This window comes from Natator depressus, chromosome 2 (assembly GCF_965152275.1).
Source record: "Natator depressus isolate rNatDep1 chromosome 2, rNatDep2.hap1, whole genome shotgun sequence".
NCBI classification, from domain to species: Eukaryota; Metazoa; Chordata; order Testudines; family Cheloniidae; genus Natator; species Natator depressus.
Window position 1 is genome coordinate 50,311,326 of NC_134235.1, and position 23,105 is coordinate 50,334,430.

General features: G+C 45.4%; 1 protein-coding gene across 1 annotated transcript; it reads right to left on the bottom strand.

The window, feature by feature from the left end:
• Positions 1-322: 322 nt before the first annotated feature.
• On the bottom strand, positions 323-21,106 carry CHMP4C (charged multivesicular body protein 4C). Its single transcript, XM_074943021.1, has 5 exons — positions 20,794-21,106; positions 7,690-7,867; positions 6,876-6,990; positions 4,391-4,499; positions 323-3,466 (listed from the first exon to the last, which is right to left on the bottom strand). Exons 1-5 carry the CDS (start codon positions 20,987-20,989, stop codon positions 3,402-3,404), a joined length of 663 nt encoding a protein of 220 aa, XP_074799122.1. The 5' UTR covers positions 20,990-21,106; the 3' UTR covers positions 323-3,401.
• Positions 21,107-23,105: the final 1,999 nt, after the last annotated feature.

Consider the following 23,105-nt stretch of genomic DNA (forward strand, 5'->3'; position numbering starts at 1 on the left):
GCCTCCCTGGGTCACAGCAATCCTACTTAAGCCTTTAGGACATCTCAGTTGGATGACTGTAGGTTACGGTTCCCAGGCCTTCAAAGGCTTTATTCTTCAAGAGCCAGATTCTACAAGAGCCTCAGCAACTCTGATGTAGCACTGAGCACCTTTTAACTCCCATGGAGATCAAGAGGAGTTGAGGGCGGGACCAGGACATAGGCTAAAATGTAGCTGGAATTCTGCAGTTTGTAGTGCCAGCTTGATCAAGATAATGACTGGCCTCTTAACTTTCCACTGTCTTCTGAACTGATCACGGGAAAGGCTCCTGCACAAAGGCAGCAGGTTTGCATTTTCTGAAGTGGACTAAAGTCATCGGTAGTCTGAAATGGGAAGATTCATATACATCTTTGGATGTATTCTCTTAGCCTACCAAGGGTGCTTGGGAATTTGTGGTGGTCTCTCCAGTGAGATTTCTCACCTTTAGAATTTGGGTTATCGATATGGCTATGTATTGCCTTGACCTTTGCTAATTTAAAACAACGTGGACTCCAGAGTCCTCTATAGTCTTTGAAGGTATGCTGGGGATTTCTGGAGTTTGAGAACTACGGTGCATGGGGGGAAAAGCCTTTCATTGTGTCACAAGGACGCTGACTCCCTGCCTACAGTTATCAAAAAGTCGCTGGTTGTTAATATCTAGATACTTATAAGATGCTTAGATCCCATAGAAATGTGTGCTGTACACAACTAGACACAGAAAGCTTTCCAGTGCAGGGACCGTGTCTTTATTTTCAAGAGAAATTAAATAGCCATACAAATATCTCCGCCTACTTCTAAAAGGTACAATCAAATATACATTGTATTTAATTAGTGTTAGTCAAGCACTTTGAATAGGTTAAGTGCTAAGTATTGGAAAACTACTAACTTGAGGGAAAAAAAAGATGCTATGGGCCAGTCTTTCTAAACTAAGCATGTAAACAGATTGGCACTGCCTAACTTATGTATAGAAATGCCAGAGGTGTGCATAGTGATCAGATCTGTGCAAACACTTGGCCAGTTATGTGCCTAAGCAGTCCATCACCATTACCCGGTTTATCCATAACTTAGATACATTTACATAGAAAAGCTGGCTTAACCTCGAAAGTGTGACTCTCACCAAATGCATAGAAAACAGATCTGAATAACGCAGAAGATTAGTTGTTTTAATAAACCCCCTAGTCCCAGCAGCTTCTCGTCAGTATCTTGTCTTGCATTTTAGAATGCAATATAATTGAATGACACTGTTACGCTACTGTATTAGTTTCCATAATATATTTTAAAGCGTAGTCTTTTACATTTAAAATACACTGTTTTAATAGAGACCTACAAAGTTCCAGCTTTCTTTCTCTTGCTCCAGAAAGAGATTTTCTGGTGCCTCCTAGCTCTGGAGCAGAGTTGCACATGCACCTGGGTTTCTCTAAGGGCTTGTCTACACTTACCGACGCTGCGGCAATCGATACATCGGCAGTGGATTTAGCAGGTCTAGTGAAGACTGGCTGAATCGACCACCGATCGCTCTCCCGTCGACTCCTGTACTCCACCTGAGAAGAGTAAGGGCAGTTGACAGGGGAGTGTCTCTCGTTGATGTTGCGTAGTGTGGAGCCCACGGTAAGTAGATCTAAGCTACGTCGATTTGAGTTACACTATTCACATAACTCAAATTGTGTAGCTTAGAACAACTTTTCCCTTTAGTGTAGACAAGGCCTAACAGGCCACTTAGCTGCTTAGCCTAGCACATAGACGCGATTCTCCATTCATACCTGCATAGATCAAAAGTAACTCCAGTGAAGTGAATGAAGTTACAATAGTTCTGTACTAGTGTAAGGAAGGAGAATCCAGCCAGTCATATTTGTAATTTCAAACCCATTCCACTAACAGGGCTCAATCCAGCATGATGCTGAGCACTCTGGCCTTTATCCAGTCAGACACACACAAGCCCATGCTTAAAATTAAGTACAGGAGAATGGCAACTGAAGTCATTTGCTGGTGTGAGGCCAAAGTGCTTGTCACAGTCTTAAGTGGTTAATCTACTGCTGCCACTGTTTCCTGGCTGGCCTGATTACCAATTAAAATTTTTAAAACAAGAAACCCAGATCAGTACTACTTTGATTTCCAGTACTCTAGAAAACCTCACAACTTAAGTGTTTCACTATTTCACTGCAGATGGTAGTGGGTTACTAAGTCAGAAGGTCTCATTTAACATCAAAATTCACTTTGACAGAGAAGCATATTTAATTTTGCTTGTTTTGATTTCTCTGCACACATAGTACTTCAGCACTCAAAATAACATTTGTCCTTTTAGACTAAAAATAATCAGTTGTGCAATACTGTACATAATCACCACAAATAAATCACTCACATTCAAGGGAAGAAGTTAAAAGAAATTTCAAATATTAATACTTGAATACAATTTCCATTCACGTCTCAGTACAGGAACTCAATGCTTGGAAACCAATGTTGTTTTGAAATCACAGCATTACAAGTCCCATTATGACTTCTTTTAACAATCTGTAATATGAAGTTAAGATTCATCCTGGAAAAGTTAAGTTGGGAGGCATATAAGCAGTAGTTAGGCCACATCTCCTCTGGGTCTTTAACAGAGTTAGCTGAATCAGTTTTAAACCGGCAGGGACCTAGATTAAACCTAATTCTACACTCTCTGGTTTTCCCCTAGTCACACTTGAGAGCCAAACTCGATTTGCACTGAATGAGCCTGAACTGATTTTAAACCTTGATTATAACTAATTATATAGGCGTAAATGGTGATTTTCAGAAAAAAACAAAAAACAAAAAACCCAAAGCCTTCCATAGAAGATTCTGCCCCCAGGAGCTTACAATCTGTGACCTTGATCCCTCAAGATGCTCTGGGTGGATGATCTCTGTGCCCACATGCAGCCCCATTGGGTCCATGTGTTCAGAGCAGCTTATGGAAGCTGTTCCACCAGCTTTCAAATACTCTGAGCCAGGCTGGCCACTGCTTGTAAACCTTGATGACTTTGCTACATTTCAAACATTCACTCCAGCAGTGAATCTGGTCGTGTGTGTACATGGGGCCTTAGTGTCTCACAAAAATGCTGTGTAGTAAGGCTCTACCCAGTAAAAGCTCTTTTTAATAAAAATTCCATTTGGATTCTTCACTGTAAAAATGACAAGACTGGCCAAGTCCTAAAAATCTTTAAAAAAGAAAAACAAACAACAACAAAAAAACCCCACCACATTTAAAAATAGTATCGAAGTAAAAAAAAAAAAAAAAATCATTTGGCCCTACCAAAGTAAAACAAGTGATCAAATTGGGTCTGACTTGTTAAGCATATAAAATGTTATTGCAGCTCTTTACACCTGTATCATAAGAAACCTGTTGTTCTAAACACTGCAGTCTGATGTTACGAAGCCCAAGCCGCCAGCTGCTTCATATCATCTTCATCTTCCACTCTCTTCCTGGAGGATGCTACAGTGAGAGATTAACAGTAATCAGTGACTCAAGTAACAGAACCATTTTATTCACTGGCAGCAGGATTTGTGTAACGCTAGTCAGCCTAGAGGTATCTCAAAGCAGTTTCATAAATATGAGCTAAATATGGTAGCGCAGGGAGTAGGCAGACTAAATGCACAGCCATTATGCTCTCACCAGTAGCTCACTTACAGCCCTGGACATTATGGGTCTGATTCAACTCCCTGACTTCAGTGGGAGGTATTTTGAGCCCTAACCACTGGAACAAGGTAAAAAAAAAATTCAGTGGATAAAAAAGTTAACTGTAGAGTAAATGGTTCAGAAGGACTCTAGAAAAAGAAGGGCTGTGTGCTTAGTTATTAGCTACTGTTTAATTTCAGAATGAGATTGTTCAGGGAGCAAGCGTGGCCCATAAGGAAAGGAACTGAAGCTATGTCTCTAAATTTATAGGAGCTTTTGTTTCCTTCGCTGGTAAAAACAATATCAGTGGCAAATTTCAACCCATTGTCATGCTAAGGAGAAGGAGCTGTGTTCATGAAATGTTCTGAATCCAGGTCAGCCTCCTATTTCAAAAGAAACAAATGGCTGCATTGCCAGAAAGGGGGAAAAAAAACTTCCTGCTTCTGCGTTACCTACCTATATGATTCATTGGAAAATACCTCTGCACCTATGTTAAAGGACAAACAAATGCCAATGGATATGCATCCATTTACACCTGCAGAGAATTTGATCCTAAACATTTCCATGAACCAAACCAAACACCCTCATTATATTTCATGTGAGCAGGCACAACAAATGGGTAAGAAGTCTACATTAAAAGTTAAAGCTGAGTTAAACGCTTCATTTGAGCTTTCACTCTCTTCCCCTTCTCTCTCAGGACATGGCTTAATTACAGGAAATTTAAAATGGCAGGCAGCTTACCAGGGCGGGAAGGCAGCGATGTGGATGGGACACTTGGCAATCTGACATCCGTCATTTTCTTATTCAGTTCTTCTTGCTCCAATTCCTCCAATTCTGCCATCAACTCATCCTGAATGCAAGCAAGACGTCATTTGCAAAGTTATATTTCAAGCAATGGGTTCAGTTAACATCAAGGGCATCTCAAACCACAATCACTGATCAAAGTACCATTAGGAACATAGCACAGGAAGGGATCTCTTGGGCCATCATGTCCAGTCTCCAGCTAGCTCAGGCAGCTCCATCATATAATCCATTTCATAAATCTGTTAAGCGCAGTCTTAAAACCAGGTAGGTTGTTTGTCCCCACAACTCCTGTTGGACAGCTGTTCCAGAACCACTCTCCTCTTGATGGTTAGAAACCTTCTTCTAGTTTCCAGCCCAAATTTATTCATGGTCAGTTTATAGCCATTTGTCCTTGTGCCAACATTGTCCTTTAGCTTAACTAGCTCTTCTCCCTCCCTGGGGTTTATCCCAATGTATTTATGGAGGGCTGTAATATCCTCTCTCAGCCTTGGTTTTGCTAAGCTAAATGAGACATGCTTCTTTAGGGTTTGTTTATACTGCAAAAACAAAAAGTGGTGAGTCTCCACACCTGGATCAGCTAACTTGGCCTTGCAGGGGCTAAAAATAGGAGGCTGCTTCCCGGGTTCTGAAACCGAGAAGGAACGTCTCCACTGCTGTGTTTAGTCCCATAGCGCAAGCCTGAGTCAGTTACCTTGGGCTCGTAGCTTTGTTGCCACAGCTGTTTTTATTTGTTTTGCAGTGTAAACATACTCAGTCTCCTCTCAGAACATAGTTCTCCATTCCCCTGATCATCCTAGTATTTCTTTTCTGCACCTGTCACAATTTGAATTGTGACACAATCTTGAACATGGGTGACCAGAATTGTACACAGTATTCCAGTGAGGTCTTACCAGTGCCTTGTATAACAGCATTAATACTTATCCATCTCTACCAGAAATCTCACCTGATGCAATTGAACTAACAGTTTTAATTTAACAAGAAGGATGTGGCAAACCCATTGGTGTTTTGTTATATAATACAAATTATCTTAAATTTCAAAATGAAAAGTCAATTAAAAAAAATTTAGAAACAGTAAATTTCTCAAAACTGACCCTTCTTCTGTGAAAAGTTTTGGCAAATGGACATTTTGATGGATTAATGTTGTCTCAAAACATTCCCAACAGGCTCTAATTAAGACCAGAAAGGATGCCTATGATCATTTAATCTGACCTCCTGCCTAATACAGGCCACAGAACCTCCCCCCGTAATTTCTGCATCAAGACCATAATACATCTTTGAGAGACATCCAGTTGTGGTTTAAAGGCCTCTAAAGAAGACAATTACATTGCCCGTCTTTTCACTTAAGAGAAGTTAATGGAAAAAAATGAAACAAAAACAAAAAAAACAATAGGTTTCTTTAACAAGCCACCGAAAGGCTAAATATTGAAGAACCAAGCAAAAAAAATCAAACACAAAGGAAGGGTATTTTTTTTCAGGCATGTATTAAAAGGTTTGAAAAATTCTCTCTCTCTCTCTGTAGGACTGGAATGCTGTATGCTTGTTTTCAGCTGCGGTGGCAAAAGTGACTACAGTTATTTTTACCGCTTTGGACACTGTTTAAACAATTTTTAGTGCTCATCATTTCAAAATCAATATATAAAAATCTTCCAACTTGCCATGGACTTTGAGCCTGATTCCAAGAGGTGCTGAGTGCTTTCAAGAATCAGTTGCTGCCTTCCATTGATTTCAATACTTATCACTTCACAAGATCAGACCCTTAGGCCCTCAGTGAGAATTAGTATTTTTCACATTTAAAAAAAACTTGGTTTAGAAATAATTAAGGGCCTGATTAAGTGCCCAAAGTCAACAGGAGGCCTCCTATTGAGGTCAACAGGCATTGGATAAAGCCCTAAGGTCTAGATTTTCAAAAGGTTAGGTGCCCAACGATGCAAATAGATGCCTGTGGGGATTTTCGAAAGCACCTGAACAGGTTATGTGCCTAGTCCCATTGGAGTCAATTAGAAAGTTTGGCACGTAACCCACTCAGGCACTTTTGAAAATCCTGCTCAGTGCATATTTGCATCTTTAAGCACCTAAATACCTTTCAAAGTCTGGCCCTGAGTGTTTAGCGTTGCAAACAGTGCAATGTGCCCTACAAATGCTGATGTGCAGTGCTCCAGATATACACCCAGTCAAGTGTGCATCTGTTTGGAGCACTGCAAATCACACATTTCAGTTATGTCCACACATACAGGGTAAGAACATGGAGAGCGAGTCTGTGAGATCAAAACTTCTTTTAAACATATCTAAATACATTTTATAAATGATTAAATATATTTAAGCAATTTGACAGTCACAACTTGCATGGGAAAAAGGCTTTAAAAAAAAAATCACTGTATCAGGCTGGTACAACTTTTACCCTTGACTTCATTGCAATACAAACCTCATCAAACTCATCACCAAACCCAACTCGGTTTGAAATAGCTTCTGAGATCTCCTGGGCAACCGCTTGCTGTTCAGTGATATCATCCATCAAAGAATCAATTTTGTCTAGGTCCCTAGAGAAATAGTATTTAAACTGTTTTTAAAATACACATTTTTAGACCATGTCTGCCTTGGGAAACCCTAATCTGAAAAGGTTCTGGTCCCTTTATTACTAAAAACTCTGAATACAGAAAGTCTCCAATTTAAGGTGCCAATTTAGCAAGGTACTAAGCATGTGAGAAGTTGACAAGTCAAACATGGCAGATGTTAGTCCCGTCCCTTAAGGCACTGGGGGGTGGGGTGGGGTGGGGGGGAAAGAGTATAAGAACCCATATTGAATAGAACTGATTTTACTTCAACAGGCTTTAAGCACATGAGTAGTTCTGCTAAACTGGGGTCGAATTAGGACACCTTTAAAAATCTGAATTACACAGCCATTTAGAGACTTAGGAAAGAAGAGTCCATATTGCTCCTCTAAGTGCTATTCTTCTGTTGCTCTCTCTGCCCTGAGCGCCTCCCAAAGGCAATTCACACCTAATAACATCCCTGTGTATTTCATAGGACGGTAGGGCAACCTTTCAGATTTGCTGTTAAGACAAGCTATTTTTCTTCCAAATGTAACATTACACTATCAGGAGCGTTCCCCAAACGTTAACAAAAACAAAATCAGAACCAGGTTTCTCAGTAAAACGAAAACATTTAACCCATACCATCAGAGGGTGAGTTTTACAGCACTGAAACCCCTTCTGTGGAAGTGGACAGAATGCACTTACATATTTTCATGCACTTTTTTCATTGCTTGTGCAGCATAGCCCATATTCTTGAACACTTCTGTGTTGGTGTGAGAATTTTCCAACGCTTCCCGCTGGAACTCGATGGTGGAGAGCGTCCCATCAATTTGGCTCAACTGTTTCTCGTACCTCTTTTTTCTCTTCAGGGCTTGTAATGCAGCTGTTGTGTAATCAGAAGGGACACAGTTAACTGTCTTTTCAGACTGAAATGCACACATGAGATTCAGTGACAGTGAACAGTGTAAATGGAACAGGATATAATGTAGAAGACATTAAGAATTCACATTCTCTTGCCTTATTTTAAGCTGTTATCTATAAGCACTGGCACATAAACATAAACAAAGGGAAAATGAGACCCACTCCATCAAATGCACTGCTCAGTGGTCTGCCTGCCTGCTCTGCTATTGCACAGATTTACTCTGCGGAAATAGGCTATCACCTCTTGTGCATCAGAGAGAAGCAGCATTGCCTGGAGCCCAGAGGCAGCTTCTTCCTCCGCTGCAGGAGGCACTGAGTTTCACCCTGTCAAAGCATAAAACAGGACAAGACGGGAGGAAAAGGAGCCACATCAGAGAGGGGCTGGAAAACAACAGGCAAAGGAGGAAATAGGAGAAGGAAGGAAAAGGAGGATGGAAAACAGGAAAGAAAAATAGGTAAAACAAAAGATGGAGAGAGAGACACTATCATGTGACAGATGGTGTCTCTGTCAGTGTTGCTCCTTGAAAGCCCATTCCAGAACTGCGAAGTGGGAGGATAAAGAGAAATCCTGAGTCACCTAGCCAAACAGGTCAGCTAGCTGAGACGGCGGAGTCAGATTTCTTTGGGGATCAACATGTTTTAGATGGATCTATTTGTCAAAACTGTTGTAGGGACCAATCCCTGACCCTTACATCCAGGCCACCAGCAAGGTTCAGCCACTCCCTACTATCTCTGACTCAGCTGAAATAGTATAGCAACAAACAGGATTTTTCAGTGGGAGCAGAGCAGCATAAAAATATCATAAGGCATAAGCACAAACACACAAGAAAAGATGACCCATGCTGGGCTTGAGGAGGGGTTTCATTCGGGCCCGGGTGTGGATAGCTGTCTTCCCACAGGCACTCTCTCACTTCCGTCTCTCCAGCAGCCTGTAGCAGGCTAGTCTGCCCCTTTAAGACCAGACATTGGGGGATTTATGAGACCGAGCTGGGAAGGGATCAAATTATCCCTACAAAGGGCTGAGAGGGATAACACACACTCCCCTATCCCACCACACACATGGGGAAGGGTGAGAGAGAGACACTCCCGTACACCTCTCTCACATGAGAGGGGAGGTGACCAACCGACCTGACCCTCCCTGTCCAGCGCTCTCCGCCCTCCATGCCTGGCTGGGCCCACGGGACAGACCTGCCTCTCCTGGTACCTAGCACCGCATCTTCTTAAGGCAACACGTGGGGGGGAGGGAGGGAGGGGGGCGGGTATGCAGGGTCACACGCTCCCCATCCCCAGATTTCTGCCAGGGTTCACACCAGAACGTGGCCAGCAGCAGCCTTTCGGCACTGTACAGCAGCTGCTTCCATCTACAAGGGAGGAGGAGGGGGCGAAGGATGACCTGGCCTGTGTCTTTGCACAGCTTCTCTCTTCCCCGCTTCCCCACCGCTCCTGTGTGGCTGGAAGTAGCTTGTCCCTTCCTGCCCACACGGTGTCAAAAGGCAGCTCACACCTCCAGGCTGCTGCTGGACACCGACATAACTCGGCCGCCTCCGGCTGCAGCACAGACAGGAAGAGGTTAAACCGGGGTGGGCAAATTACAGCCCGCGGGCCACATTTGTCCCGTCAGCTGATTTAATCCAGCCCTCGAGCTCCCACTGAGGAGTGGGGTCTGGAGCTTGCCCTGCTACCGTGCTCCAGCTGGGGAGCGGGGTTGGGGGCTGCTCCGTCCAGCTCCTGGAAATAGCAGCATGTCCCCCATTCTACACATAGGGGCAGCCAGGGGGCTCCACATGCTGTCCCCGCCCCAAGCGCCGCCCCCGCAGCTCCCATTGGCCAGAAACTGTGGCCAGTGAGTGCTACAGAGGTGGTAGTGCACAGAGCCGCCTTGCCATGCCTCCACATAGGAGCCAGCGGGGGGACATGCTGCTACTTCCTGGAGCTGCTTAAGGTAAGTGCTGCCTGGATCCTGCATCCCTGAGGCCCTCCCATGCCCCAACCTCCTGCCTCAGCCCTCCAAAACTCTCGATCCCAGCCTGGAGCACCCTCCTACACCCCAACCCCTCATCCCCAGCCCCACCCCAAAGCCCACACCGCCAGCCAGAGCCCTCACCGCCAACCATACCCCAACCCTCTGCACTAGCCCGGAGCCCCCTCCCACACCCTGAACTCCTCATTTCTGGCCCCACCCCAGAGCCCGCACCTGCAGCCAGAGCTGTCATCCCCTCCTGCACCCCAACCCCAATTTCTTGAGCATGTATGGTGGGCCATACAATTTCCATATCCAGATGTGGCCCTCAGGCCAAAACGTTTGTCCACCCCTGGGTTAAGCCCTAAGGATGCACTGTGCAGCAGGGCCCAGGGAAGCTGACGGCAAGGGATTCAGCGAACCTGGCCAGAGAGGTGGCTCAGCAGGAGAGGGTACCTAGGGGCTGGAACAACCCTGCACTTCCTGGGAGCAGGACTCGGGGTGAAGGGTGGGGTGAAGCAGGTGCTATCATAGAATATCAGGGTTGGAAGGGACCTCAGGAGGTCATCTAGTCCAACCCCCTGCTCAAAGCAGGACCAATCCCCAATCAAATTATCCCAGCCAAGGCTTTGTCAAGCCTGACCTTAAAAACTTCCAAGGAAGGAGATTCTACCACCTCCCTAGGTAACGCATTCCAGTGTTTCACCACCCTCCTAGTGAAAAAGTTTTTCCTAATATCCAACCTAAACCTCCCCCTTGTCTTGGGGGCTGTTGTGGAGCCTGCAGGTTCAGGGCATGAACAGGCTTAAAACTGCTTCCCCCAACCCCCCGCCACTCCAGAGCTTAGCTGAGGAGCAGAGAGGTTTCCCCATGCCCGCGCTGTGTGGGGCTTTGGCACATGCAGGGCTCAGCTCCTCCTGGCCAGTGCCCCAGGCTGGAGGGTCTTGGGCTTTCCTGGGGTGCCAGCCCAGCCAGAGGCAGTGGGGGAAGGAAGGAGCCTGCCGGCCAGGCTGCTGGTGAGCTGAGCACTCCAACCAGGGGCTGGTTCTCCGCACAGAGCTGGGAGTGAGATGCACCCCGCCAGAAGGAGATATGGAGGAGCAGGGGTGGGGGCGCAAAGGGGCAAAGCAGGGAGTGGAGAGTGAGAGGGGAAGCATGTAAAGGGCCAATGGGTGGGCAGCAGAGGCAACACGTAACCAGCCGCCACCTGACACCTGCCCGCACTCACCAACCACTGCAGCTCGCAGCCAGTGCCAGCTGGAAACAGAATGGGGGGGCAGGCCCCTGCTGGCTAAGAGTTGGCACACAGTGGTGGCTGCGCTGACAGACCAGCAGGAGGAGCGGCCGGCCCTACGCCCTGCATCTTTGCCCCACCACCAGCCTGGCACACCCACCCCCATCGTTGGCCATAGGACTCCCACACTCACTGCTGATGGGCAGGCGGCTGGCAAGCAGGGATCTGGCCAGCAGCAGGACCTGCCTCCTAGTGATGTGTGTGTGTGTGTGGAGCAGGGGGAAGGGGGAGAAAATATGGGATAATTTGTCCGTTTTTAAGAAAAAGTCCAGACACCTGCAGGAGGGTTTAAATATGGGACTGTCCCTTTAAAAACAGGACAGCTGGTCACTCTAGTATTAGTGACTGTTCATACAGACTATGGATTAGCTCTACACGCAGAGCAGTTATTTTTGACATCCAGAAGGTTCTGTGTTGAAGGTGGAGGGGACTCCTTCCAAGTAGAAAGCGTAAGAGAGAGAATTCTTTATTTTTCACATATTTAGCTCCCTGCCTTTATAAATGTAACATGCCATCTTTATTAACTCACTGAACTTAGCTTTCCCACTATGCACTTATGGAATGCATCACTTCGTAACAAATCAATTTATTCACCTCTTCCACATTACCCAAGATATACAACATTCCCATGCCCCCCCTTGATTAACTCATATTTGTGAGCTGAATGCCACATTTGCTAGTTATCACATTGCCCCCAGTATTATGTGATCATGTACATAAGAGGCAGCATCACAATACCTAGAGGCAAGGGAGTTCAAGCTTCCCTGTGAATCTCAGATTTGAATGTCTAGATTTTGTAGATTCCAAGTCTCAGATATAACGTTCAACTGATTTAGGGTCGCCCCCACATCCCCTTATTGGATAGACATAGGACTCCTTAAACATTTGCAACTGTGTTACAAGTAGACGGTAGAATTGTATTGAAAATCTTCTCAGAAATGCTACTGTACAATAAATAACCCAGCTGTAATGGACTAAACGAATAAAATGACATCAAAAAGCAAAGGAAGTGAACAGAGGAGATAAACTTACTTCACAGAAAGGCTGAAAAAGGATGTTCTCCATTCCAAAGATTTCAGAAAAAGAATAGAGTCAGGCAGGAAGAATCAGAGTATAATCTGAGGAAATAAATGTCACACCAATTTAACCAGGAACAGAACTATGTTTTCTTCAGGAAACCGCAAGCTCTTACATTAACAATAGTCTGCTCCTAAGAAATTCTGAGTACCTGCAGCTCCCAGTGAAGTGAGTGACAGCTACCAGGGCTCAGAAGCTCTCAAAATCAGGTGCACTATGCTTCAGCCTGAGTGTGGCTCAGCAGAGTATCACTTGGCCTATCTAGTTATACTACTTACAGGGTCTTCATTACCTTACTATCAGAGCACCTTGCAGTCTTGATTGCATTTGTCCTCACAGCACCTTTGTGAGATAGGGAAATGCTGTTATCTAGAGCTGTGTGAATAATGGATTTTGCAGTTCATGGGTAATTCCAGAAAAAAAGAAAGATTTTGGATCAAACCAAAAATGAAATTTTTCAACATTTCCAGCACATTGAAAAAAAAATATAGATATATAGATAGATATTTATTTATTTCTCGTCAAATGAAATGTTTTGTTCTCACAAAAATCAAAACACTGCTTTGATTTCAACCATTTTAAAATTTTGTTGCTTATGAAAATTAAAAGAAACTCCGAAACAAAGTTGTTTTGAACCAAAACAAAAAACAAAAACAAAAACAACACTTCATTGTGAAAATGTCAGAACAAATTTTTATTTTTTTCAAACTGAAACATTTTGATGAAATGGACATGAATTCCAAAAAGGTTTCAGTGTCACTGAATCTGCTTTTTTCTCCAAACAAAAGAGTTTTAGGTGAAATTTTTTTTTCCAGCTCTACTATCATCCTCATTTTACAGATGGGAAACTGAGGCACCAAGGCTAAACAACTTGCCCAGGGTCACACAGGAAGTCTGTGGCAGAACAATCTAGGCTAGTGCCATAACCACTGGATCAGCCTTGCTCCAACAGTTTCCTAAAGCCACATTTTTTTTTTTTTGGTTTGGTTTTACACAGGTGACTAGCATGAAATGAATGGATTGCTAAACTGTTAGGCTTACGTGGAGAGGAAAGGGTGAGGCAGGCAAAGTTACCATTGCATCTACACTAGGAAAATTTGCATCTTCAATTCACCACCACTTCAGCTTCACTGGGGGTGGCAATGTTACAAGTAATAGGTTAGACAGGCATTTGGAGAGCCACATCATGAAAACTAAATCAAGGAGAGATGAAGCAGAGTGATAAAAATACCTCTGCTTTCGCTACATAATGGCTTCCACCATTGCGACCACCGGTAGATAATTAGATCTGATCTTGTAAACTATAGACAAGAGCCTAGTGTCGGAAATGCAGTATTCGCAGGGGAAATCCAGATAGACAGTAACACCAGTGATTCCTAAGGGCAGTATGTCAAACTACACAACTCTGCAATCCATTTACCAAACTATTTTTCTACACAAAGTAGAATTTCCATTTCATGTTAGTGAAACAACACTTAAGGCTATATACTCAGCTAGTGCAAATCAGCATCGATCTACTGACTTCAAAAGTTATGTCATTTACAACTGCTAAGAATTTGGTCCAGACTGTATATTTAATTTATTAATCTTTGTCCAAAACAATTTAATACAAACAAAATCACCCCAATACACAAAATCTGTGCAGGTTTTACAGCTCTTAATAGTAGTTTTTACTTCATGGTGCCCACCTTCTAGAAGGACTTATCGCCATTAACGCACCACCTTTGATAAAAGCCACGGGCCAGCGTGTGTCCCATAAGATCCAGCGGGATGCAGACTGGTGGTTCCTAATTAGGGGAACATGGTGGCTACCATAGGCGTTTCTTTACAGTATTCTTAAGCACTGCTAGGATGATGTGCCCAAAGCATAATTTCTTTGCTACGAATCACTTTATTTACAGTACAACGTTAAGCATTTGAACGTAACAGGGTTCAAGGACAAAAGGTATTATTGGTCTAGGAGCCTGTAGTATATGCAGTAAAAAGCCTCTCCCCTGTGACACTTACAAACTTTACAGGTTTAGGCTCTTAACTTCCATTGTTTTCAGTAGAAATCTGGCAATGTAAATTACTGATAAGAATCAGTCCCTTAAGCTTTAAGAACTGAAGCCAAACCTTAGGGGACTATTCCGACTTTTGGAGATCAGCATTTTAGTTAACTGGAGTTCAGATAATTGAGGTTCCATTGTACTAGATGTCACCAAGCCATCGGAGCTGTGCTACACCCCAGATTTTCAACAGTCTCTTTGACCCTTCAGTGTGCCAGACCCCCAAAGGGCCCCAGTCTTCCTTAAGGGTAGGCCACGCATCCTCACTGCCTCCTAGACTGAGCTACTGGGCTCCAGCAACCCTGCTTCACACCATGAGCTTTGCTCAGCAAGTCCAACTGTGGCAGATAGAGTCTGATAGAGACTTGTACACTTTCCAGGGACTTATGCTGCCCAGCCAGTAAGTATTTGCTATGACATCCCAGACATTTTCAAAACAGAGTAGGATTTATTGGAACACAGCACTGGAAGTCCTTAGGTTAGGATAGAGAAATAACGCTTAAAGCATAAATCCATTCTGGTCAAGCCAGAGCAATTCACCAGCCAAGCTGTAGTGAACTCCATTTTCAAGCTCTGTCTCTCGCTGACTTCCTTAGTCAGACCCATAAAGAGCTCCCAGCCTCTTTCAGAGGCCAGCTCTTTATCATTTCCTGGTTGAGGCTCAGTCCTTTGTTCTCCAGGCAGGTCTATGCCGAGTTCACAATCCCCGCAGGCAGGAGCTTCCGGGTGTTGAGTCATTGGTGCTTGCATTGTCTCTCTGGACCCCTTGTTGATCTGGGTCAATTTCAGCCAGTTCCTTAATGTCTGTTTATTCCACCCAGGCAGGGAGCTGACACACACAAACACCTGTCTCCTGTGCTGTTCCCAGAGCAGTGTTAAATCTTTTGCCCCTAGTGAGTAGCAATTCAATGAATGAGGGAAACTGAAGCACACAAACTTCATAAAAATGCTACAGAAAATTTCTCACTTTATCAGACTAGGTATTTGGCACAAATTTGTCTGTCCTTATGGCTCTCAAATTAAGAGGTATGTTAGGCAGTGAGCAACGTGTGCCTCCCACAAGATCTGTTCTGTAAGAGTACTGATTAACAGCTCTCTTTTACCCAGTGGGTCAGATTTTAATCTCCCGCTGGTGCAAATAAGGAGTAACTTGAGAAGCCAATGAAATGACACCAGAGTAAGTGACATCAGGATCAGGCCCATAATTCTTAAAAACTTGAGAGAGAAGATTGTGTATTTGTTACAAATAGCACATGACAATTCCGGGCCTGATGCTTTTTTTTAAAAAAATAAGAAAATGAAGGACTAGGAATGCTGGCTGTAACACATGGTACAGTCAGGGTGCTGGGAAAGTTTCCCCACATAGCTCTACCAATCCACTTCAATCCTCATCGGACATACTCCCTGCTATTGGAATGATGGACTTGTTTTGCGGTAACATGAAACTGTTGCATCATTGTTCAATGTCAGTAACCTTATGACAACTAAGTCATTTACAAGGAATGCCAGAACACCAGGCATGCCCAAATGCATCAACATGACATTTGCAGCATGGTCTATTAGTAATGTCCTAAGATTGTTGTTATCCCATGCCTCTACCTAGGGTTTGTCATCACTGCTGTATGACTTTTGGCTCTCTAGTTAAACTTTGTTCCTAGTCACGAAAGAAGATTATCCCCTTTTTACTTGTTCAATTTCTTTTCAATCAATTCTGAGTGTTCAGAGAAGGTGCCAGATTGAGATCACAATCTAATTAAATAATGTAGCTCAGGCAGCAGCATTGCAGACTTCCCCAACCTACCTCACCAGTGGATCTCAAGTGGAGGTATCACCTCTAGCCATGAGAAGGTTGATTCATTCTATATGCTCGTTCAGTCCTTGGTTTCTCTGCTGAAATTGTAGGGGATGGTGGTTTTTGTGATGTGGAAACCACTCCACAAAACACTGCACAGAGAACACCAATGCATTCCATGTGGGCAAGCACATCACCATCAAGTAATAACCACTTCTGGCCACTCCTGACCTGCAGCTAGATTTGAACTGCTGATCTAGAAGTATGAAGAGAATGCAATGGTAACAGACATGGAGCTTGCATCTTCCCAATAACTTCACCTTCCTCCCCTATCTCAAACCTATTCAATTTCTAAAATTATGTTTTAGATCACTTTCTATCCTTTAAAGTCACACAAATGAGGGTCATTCTTGTCAGTTGCCAGCTTGTGCAGATCAAGGAGTGACTGGTTCACATTCTTTTCAATTTCTTTGGTTCTCTCTGCATGCTGAAAAAAAAAAAAAAAAGGCCAGACCACAACAGGGGTCAATAGGTGTAGTGCAAATTGACTCAGGTCAATGGAGCGAAGGATGTGGCACAATGAGTCTGCAAAGAAATTTAGTACAAACAGGTGATTGTACATGGTACACAGAGAGATTGCAAAGCTGTTGTGGAAGGAAACAAAGCTTGTAATGAAAGCACCAACACAGAACGAATTCCAAAATGTTTCACTTGTACCCTCGCCAGAGAGAAAACCCCCACAGTTCATGTAGCTGCAATGAGAAATTAACATGGAAAGGTGGAAGTCATTTAGGACTACATTTGTAGCTACTTTCAGACTAAAATGCAGGAATTAGCTGTATTCTCAACAATTTTATCAGTGAGGAAGATGACAGATTCCAATATCTTTCTATTTGCGTAGCTAATTTATTATAGTTCTTAAGTCACACTTCTTGGGCAGCTGATGTTATGCAAAGTCTTTTCAGGAATCCTTTGAGCTCATGAAGAACTGGGGCCTGAATGGGACCTCACTAATCTTAGTATTGCTAAGCTCAGACTCACTCACCTGGAATCTAATGAGGTCATTCCTATTCAGCCAGTATGCATTCTGTATGGGATGTGCAAAATTTCTGCAGTGTACATCCTGCTCCTGTCTCATACACTCCTATTTTAGGTACATAAGGCCTCTCAGATCATGCAATTACAAATGAAATGGTCCCCAATGCCCACTCCCCCACGACATATTAACCCCAGCTAAGCAAAGTAAAATCAAACTTGTACTCAGTTTCTTATAGTTCCAGTTCATGTAACAAGACTACTTAGGTATTATCTATTTTCCTTTCAACTAAATATTTTGCAAAATATACCATAGTATATTGACTAGTATGTTATTAAATATTATCAGTGATAATTAAAACACACAATGCTCAAAACAAATGAAAGGGATATATTTTGGGAGATAGCATACTTGTTTTTTTTTTAATTTGTTCACTAGCTGATTTGCAAATTTCAGTCATTTACATCTGTGATTCTCGACCAGGGTACGTGTACCCCTTGGGGCAGGGGTGGCGAATTTTATGGGCCCGTGGTTCACTAATCTGAAAGCACAAGAGCCAAGCTCCACCGAAGTTCGGAGCTGGGTCTCTCCCCCGGCTCAGCCTGCCACCCCCGCGTGCCTCCCCCAGAGCGTCCCCCGGGCAATTTAAAAGGGCCCAGGGCCCCCGCCACCACCACCGGCAGCGCAATGGGGCTAAGATGGCTTCCGCTCCAGTTCACTTCCGGAAGGGGCCGACATGTCCCTGTGGCCCCCCCCCAGAAGGGAGGCATATCTTCATGCACTGCCCACGCCCCAAGTTGCGGCCAATGGGAGCCGCAGGGGCGGTGCCTGCGGGCAGCAGCATATGGAAACCCCTCTGGCCCCACACCTAGGAGCTGCTGCCAGAGCGGGGTGCTGGTCGCTTACAGGAGCTGCCCAAGGTAAGCGCTGCGCCCCTCACCTTCTCCTGCACCCCAACCCCAGCCCAGTCCCCACACCCAAACTCCCTCCCAGAGCCCAACTCCCGCACTCCAACTCCCTGCCCCAGCCTGTACCCCAATTCCCTCCCAGAGCCTGCCCCCCAGCACCCCAATCCCCTGCCCCAGCCCCACACCCAAACTCCCTCCCAGAGCTCACTCCCCCTCCTGCACCCCAACCCCCTGCCCAGACCCCACACCCCAATTCCCTCCAAGTGCCTGTCCACCTCACCCTCTCCTGCACCCCACCCCTCAGCCTAGAGCCCACACCGAAACTCCCTCCCAGAGCCCTACCCCTCCCACACCCAAACTCCCTCCTAGAGCCTTAGGCAGGTGGCAGGGGAACACGGACACGACATGGACCCGTTCTGGGCATCACCAAAAGTTATACAAACCTGCCGCCCCTGCCTGGGAGTACACAGAGGTCTTTCAGAGTGTACATCAACTCATCTAGATACTATCCTAGTTTTACAATAGGCTACATAAAAAGCACTAGCTAAAATTCCATGCAGACAAAATGAGAAAGTAAGCAATTTTTCAGTAATAGTGTGCTGTGACTTTTTGTATTTTTAGGTCTGATTTTGTAAGCAAATAGTTTTTAAGTGAGGTGAAACTTGGGGTACACAAGACAAATCAGACTCCTGAAAGGGATACAGTAGTCTGGAAAGATTGAGATACTGTAAATCAGTGGTTCTCAGTAATTTGTGCAAGGTTCTATTGTGTTGACTTTACTCAGTATCCTGTTGTTCTTATACAGTTATCTACCTAGTTGTCCTTTTTAATTAAAATCTTTAACTCCTAATAATCCTTAGAGAAAAGTACAGTAAACCTAAAGCACAGCAGACTACCCTTAATAAGCAGCCTTCTATGAGACTTCCCCAAAGTATCCTCCTATATATTTAAATTACATGATGTTAGCCTTTAAAATTATTCATCAGTAGAAAGATCAACTAAAGGGGAAAACCCACCACTGAAATAAGGACCAGATTGCCTACTAACACAGCACAATTTTAGTGTTATATTAAATTTCAGATCTAAAAAGATCCTGTCAAATCCAAAAGCTTGTCTCTCTCTCACCAACAGAAGTTGTACCAATAAAAGATATTACCTCACCCACTTTGTTTCTCTAATATCCTGGAACCAACACAGCTACAACAACACTGCCTCTCATGGTATTTGGGGAAGGGGGAACACGTTTCAAGGCAGTGGTCCTGTACTGAAGATTACTTTATAATTTCAGCACCATGGTTGGCTCAGAAACAGTTAAAAATCTCATCACTGAGCTGTTAAAAGTGCTGAGCTAGAACACTGGAGTTTAAAGGGGCTAAATTTTCTGAAAAAACAGCTTGTTGCAACTCTAGTCAACTTATTTCTAAGGGTGCTCAGGTTTCCCTGCTTTTGAAATTCAATTATTTATCAAGGCAACAGAAGGCCTGCTCCTGCACGCTCAGAAATTAATGGGATTTTTTTCCACTGACTTCAGTAGGAGCAGGATCAAGCCCATACTATCCCGCTCCCCCAATACGGATTTCTTCCCACAGCTAAACGAAGAAAAATGGTCAGTGATTGAGGCTCCATGTAGAGAAATGTGGGGTCATTTCCCAGTTCTACCATAGACTTCCTATCATTTAATCCATTTATACACATCTGTAAATGTTTCCCCAACCTCCCCGTAGCGTTGTAAGAATAAATCTGTAAATACATGGGAGATGCTCAGGTACGTCAGCAATGGAGGCTACTATGTCTCTGCTGCAAGGCTGGTGCTTTATTTCACCGCCCTAAGGCGGGACTGTGCTGCTCTTATTTATGTCGAACAATCCTTGGCACCACAAGTACATCCCACTGATGTCAACAGAATGTAGAGTGCAAAGTACTATTCAATATCCATAAGGGCCTCACAATCTGGCCCACAGTTAATAAGTTATTTAAGGGCAAGATAATTTAGTAATTGTGAGCATAGAACAGATTAAGCTGAAAAGCATTGATTACACAAATCTTTTCTTGTAAAGCACTAGTGTACAAACATGAAAACACAACTCCTCTGACTTCACACACCCAAACATTTTTACTGTTTGGCTGGAGAGGCTCTAGGAAGTCATAAAAGAAACCAAACACCATGTACATGCAAGTTTTAAAATAGATTAGACTCTAGCATGAGCCAATACTCTCCTACAAAGCCTTCCATCTTCTCTTTTTTTCTCTGTACCAAAATATGGCATAAAAAGGAATACAATGAATATTGATACATAGTTGGTCTCTACATGGAAGTATTTAAACTCATGCAGGATATTAAACGTATTTAAAATACCATGTTGATGGATAAACTAGAATGAAGCTATCCCTGCGCCGCCCTATATACACGTACACACTCCAACAGAGAGAATTACACCCAAATTCAGCGACTTCTGGTGTTGTCATGTGCAATACAGACATAGCTTTCCACTCAAACAAGCTGACATGCCTAACAGGCATTTACACTGAAAGCCAGCGACCTCTCTGCATCACACTGCCCTGCAACGGCCACCAATGCCCCGCAGCACCCCGGGCCCGAGAATAGCAGCTAGCTAAGTTTCCCCTCACCGCCAACTTCCCAGCACCTGCAGGACAGCTCCCAACAGGTGCCCAGCGGCAGCTTTCGCAGGCCCCCCTGTAGGGGCGGGGGTCTCCTCGCGGGGGGCGAGCCAGGGGGGAAGCCCCTGGCTGGGGGGGCGGGGGCTGGGCTCACCCCGCTTGTTCCTGGTGCCGTGCTGCTTGGCCGCGGCCAGCTCCCTCTGGATCCTGGTCTCCAGGTACTCCTGCTTCTTGGAGAGCATCTCCTCGGTCTCCCGCAGCCGGGCTAAGGCCTCCTGGGGCGTGGGGCCCGCGCGCCCCTTGGGGCGCCCGGGGCCGCCTCCCTTGAACAGCTTGCCGAGCTTACTCATGGCGGCGCGGGCGCTCCGGGCTCGGCGCTGCAGCCCCTGGGGGTCGCTCAGCGAGCCGCCAGCGGCCCGGGCATTTCCCGACTGGCCGGCCCGAGCAGCGCTGGGAGGAGGCAGAAGCTGCCGGGCAGGGAGGCGGCGGGGCCACGTGACGCGCCCCACACCTGGGCCAGGTGTCACAGGAGACGCCGCCTCCCCCAGCCCTGTAGACCCTCTCTGCGCATGCGCCGTGGCTGAGGTGGCTGCCACAGGTGACACCCCGCCCGGCTGCTCCCTCCCCTGGCCCCCAAGCGGGGCTGTAGACGGCGATGGCTCTGCCTGGGCCAGGGACCAGCGTCCCCCACCTCGAGCTGTTACTGTGGGACTCACCCTGCCCTGCCTGCCTGCAGAGCCTGGTTCAGTTATGTTCCCCTCCATTGGCAGCGCCCCGGGGGGTAAAAGGGGCAGCTGGAGCCCCAGCCTGCGGCGCCACCTCTCTGATCGCTGGTTCGCAATCCCTGTGCAAGATAGATGGGCGATGGGGGGAAGAGAGCAGAGAGCTGAGCGGAAGAGGGGGTGGGCAGAGAAGTGGCTTTCAGTGGTGAAAGAACAGGTTAAGGAGCATTGAGAAAAGTTGGACATGCACAAGTCCATGGGGCTGGATGCCATGCACCCAAGGGCACTGGGGGAGTTGGCTGAGGTGATTGCAAATGGCCATTATCTTTGAAAACTGGTGGGGATCGGCGGAAGTCCCAGAACATTAAAAAAAGGCAAATATAGTGCCCATCTTTTAAAAAGGGAAGAAGGAGAATCCGGGGAACTACAGGCCAGTCAGCCTCACCTCACTCAGTTCCTGGAAAAATTATGGAGCAGGTTCTCAAGGAATCCATTTTGAAGCACTTGGAGGACAGGAAGGTGATCAGGAACAGTCAGCATGGATTCACCAAGGGCAAGCCATACCTGACCAACCTGATTGCCTTCTATGATGAGATAACTGGCTCTGTGGATATGGGGAAAGCAGTGGACATGAGATACCTTGACTTTAGCAAAACTTGATACGCTCTCCCACAGTATTCTTCCCAGCAAGTTAAAAAAGTATGAATTGGATGAATGGACTATAAGGTCGATAGAAAGCTGGCTAGATTGTTGGGCTGAACAGGTAGTGATCAACAGCTCATTGTCTAGTTGTAGCTGGTATCAAGTGGAGTACCCCAGGGATCAGTCCTGGAGCCGGTTTTGTTCACCATCTTCATTAATGATCTGGATGATGGGATGGATTGCACCCTCAGCAAATTCGCAGATGACATCAAGCTGGGGGAAGAGGTAGCTACGCTGGAGGGTAGGGAGAGGGTCCAGAGTGACCTAGGCAAATTGCAGGATTAGGCCTAAAGAAATCTGATGTGGTTCAACAAGGGCAAGTGAAGAATCCTGCACTTAGAACAGAAGAATCCCATGCACTGCTACAGGCTGGGGCTCAACTGGCTAAGCGACAGTTCTGCAGAAAAGGACCTGGAGATTACAGTGGATGAGAAGCTGGATATCAGTCAACAGTGTGCCCTTGTTGCCAAGAAGGCTAATGGCATATTGGGCTGCATTAGTAGGAGCATTGCCAGCAGATTGAGGGAAGAGATTATTCCCCTCTGTTCAGCACTGGTAAGGCCACATCTGGAGTATTGCATCCAGTTTTGGGCCCCCATTACAGAAAGGATGTGGACAAATTGGAGAGGGTCTAGCGGAGGGCAATGAAAATTATTACAGGGTTTGGGCACATGACTTACAAAGAGAGGCTGAGGGAACTGGGCTTATTTATATTCTTATCTTCTGCAAAAGAGAAGAGTGAGGGGAATCTGACAGCAGCCTTCAACTACCCGAAGGGGGTTCCAAAGAGAATGGAGCGAGGCTGTTCTCAGTGCTGGCAGATGACAGAACAAGGAGCAGTGGTCTCAAGTTGCAGTGGGGGAGGTCCAGGTTGGATATTAGGAAAAACTATTTCACTTGGAGGGTGGTGAAGCCTGGAATGGATTATCTAGGCAGGTGGTGGAATCTCCATCCTTAAAGGTTTTTAAGGCCCGGCTTGACAAAGCCCTGGCTGGGAAGATTTAGTTGGGGTTGGTCCTGCTTTGAGCAGGGGGTTGGACTA